The sequence below is a fragment of the Orycteropus afer genome, unplaced genomic scaffold (genome assembly GCF_000298275.1).
Source record: "Orycteropus afer afer isolate SDZICR_OR568_19922 unplaced genomic scaffold, OryAfe1.0 scaffold00015, whole genome shotgun sequence".
In the NCBI taxonomy this organism is placed as follows: Eukaryota; Metazoa; Chordata; class Mammalia; order Tubulidentata; family Orycteropodidae; genus Orycteropus; species Orycteropus afer.
The window spans coordinates 22,452,436-22,453,992 of record NW_006921602.1 but is presented as its reverse complement, the minus strand read 5'-3'; the positions used below and the strand labels follow the sequence as shown (position 1 = coordinate 22,453,992).

The 1,557-nt window shown below is 50.2% G+C and overlaps 1 protein-coding gene across 1 annotated transcript in view; it reads right to left on the bottom strand.

Annotated features, from left to right (window-relative positions):
- Positions 1–1,484, bottom strand: part of LOC103212600 (eukaryotic translation initiation factor 4B-like) — a 2,884-nt gene extending 1,400 nt beyond the window's left edge. Inside the window, 2 exon segments of the mRNA XM_007958582.1 lie at positions 112–440; positions 443–1,484. Of these exon segments, the coding sequence (XP_007956773.1) occupies positions 112–440; positions 443–1,484 (1,371 nt within the window).
- Between the last annotated feature and the right edge of the window lie 73 nt (positions 1,485–1,557).

Below are 1,557 nucleotides of genomic sequence, written 5' to 3'. Positions count from 1 at the left end.
TGGGCTCAAGTATAGCAGGGATTGTGGGGCTGGCGCGGGATCGGGCAGTGTTTCGCTCTGCTGTGCATGGGGTCGCTATGAGTCGGAAACAACTCCTCGACACTTAACAACAACAACAGGTTTGGGAGGCTTAGAAGTTGGAGAGTGACAATCTTCCTCCTTACTGAGCGATTCATTTTCCAGAGACTTTTCACTCTCTCTCCTTCCTGCGTTTCTGCCAGATGTGGCTGAGGCCCCAGTCTGAGATGATTCACTTCCTGTCCTCGACCGTTCTCGTTCCTGAGTCTCTTCACTTCGCCAACTTGGGTGTCTCTCGCCAGGCCGTCGCTCTAGCTTTGGCTCATCCAGCTGACGCTGTAATTTCTCCTGCTCCTTCTGTAGCCGCTCTTCTACTTCTCGTTCTCTAGCAGCGGTGTCAACAGGCTTTGCCCCTCCAAAGAAGCCGCTCGACTGGACTGGGAGGTGCTAGCAGAGGAATCATCTTCCTTAGGAGTACTCCGAGGCTTTAGATTCAGTTTGGGTCTTTGGGGGGGACCTCTATCATCACGCCTATCATCATCCCGAGAATAATCATCTCTGGAGCCCCATGACCGATCATCCCGTCTGTCATATCGATCTTCATAGAGGTCCCCACCTCCTCTGTAGTCATCATCCCTTCGGTACCCACTACCAAATGCTCTTCTGCCACTGCCTATCCTGGAGTCATAGCCTCTATCATAATCTCTGCTGCCTCGGTCATCATATCGATCCCGGCCCCCATATCGATGCATATCCCGGCGTGGGCCGTCACGATACCGGTCTGAATCGTAGCGATCACGATACTTGTCTCCAAAGCCATCGTCACCTCTTATAGGTGGGCAGTCATCAAAACTGTCTGTGGCAGGACGGGCCCTCCAGTCCCTATCTGTTTTGTCAGAATCCCGATTTCTATCTCGGCCAAAAGAACGATCATCTCTATCTTTATCCTGTGCTTGATCAGCAACATCCACCCAAATTCTCCTGTTACCTAGAGACTCTTTATTAAGGCTCAGAGCACTGAGCAGGGAATCCAGATCCTCAAACTCAGCATAACCGAAACCTTTTAATCTCTCAGGATTGCTGGGTTCACGAGGTGAGCGCACTGCACTGATATGCAGTCCTCTAAAGAATTCCTTAATGGAATCTTCTGTTACATCATAGGGCAGATTCCCTAGGAAAGCAGTGTAGGGTGGCAATTTGGGAAGACGGCTCCGGTCGATATTGGGTTCCCAAGCAGCCCTTGGAGCAGTGGGCAGGATAGAACAGTCAATTGGAGGCACCCTATACACATCATCATCATTACTGTGCCAAGTAGTTGAAACATCTAGGTCATCTGTTTCATCAGGCCAGCTGACTGGTTTGGGGACTTAGGTGCTTCCTCCACCAGATCCCCCATCCTCAGCCAGGAAGTCTGTTAGGGAGATAGTCTTCCCCTTCTTATTCTTCTTTTTTGCTGAGGCCGCCATGTTGGGAGAAGGCGAGAGAACGCAAAGGCTCTTTCTAGCTTTTTTGAATGGAAATTTCCTAATAAGGATTTTA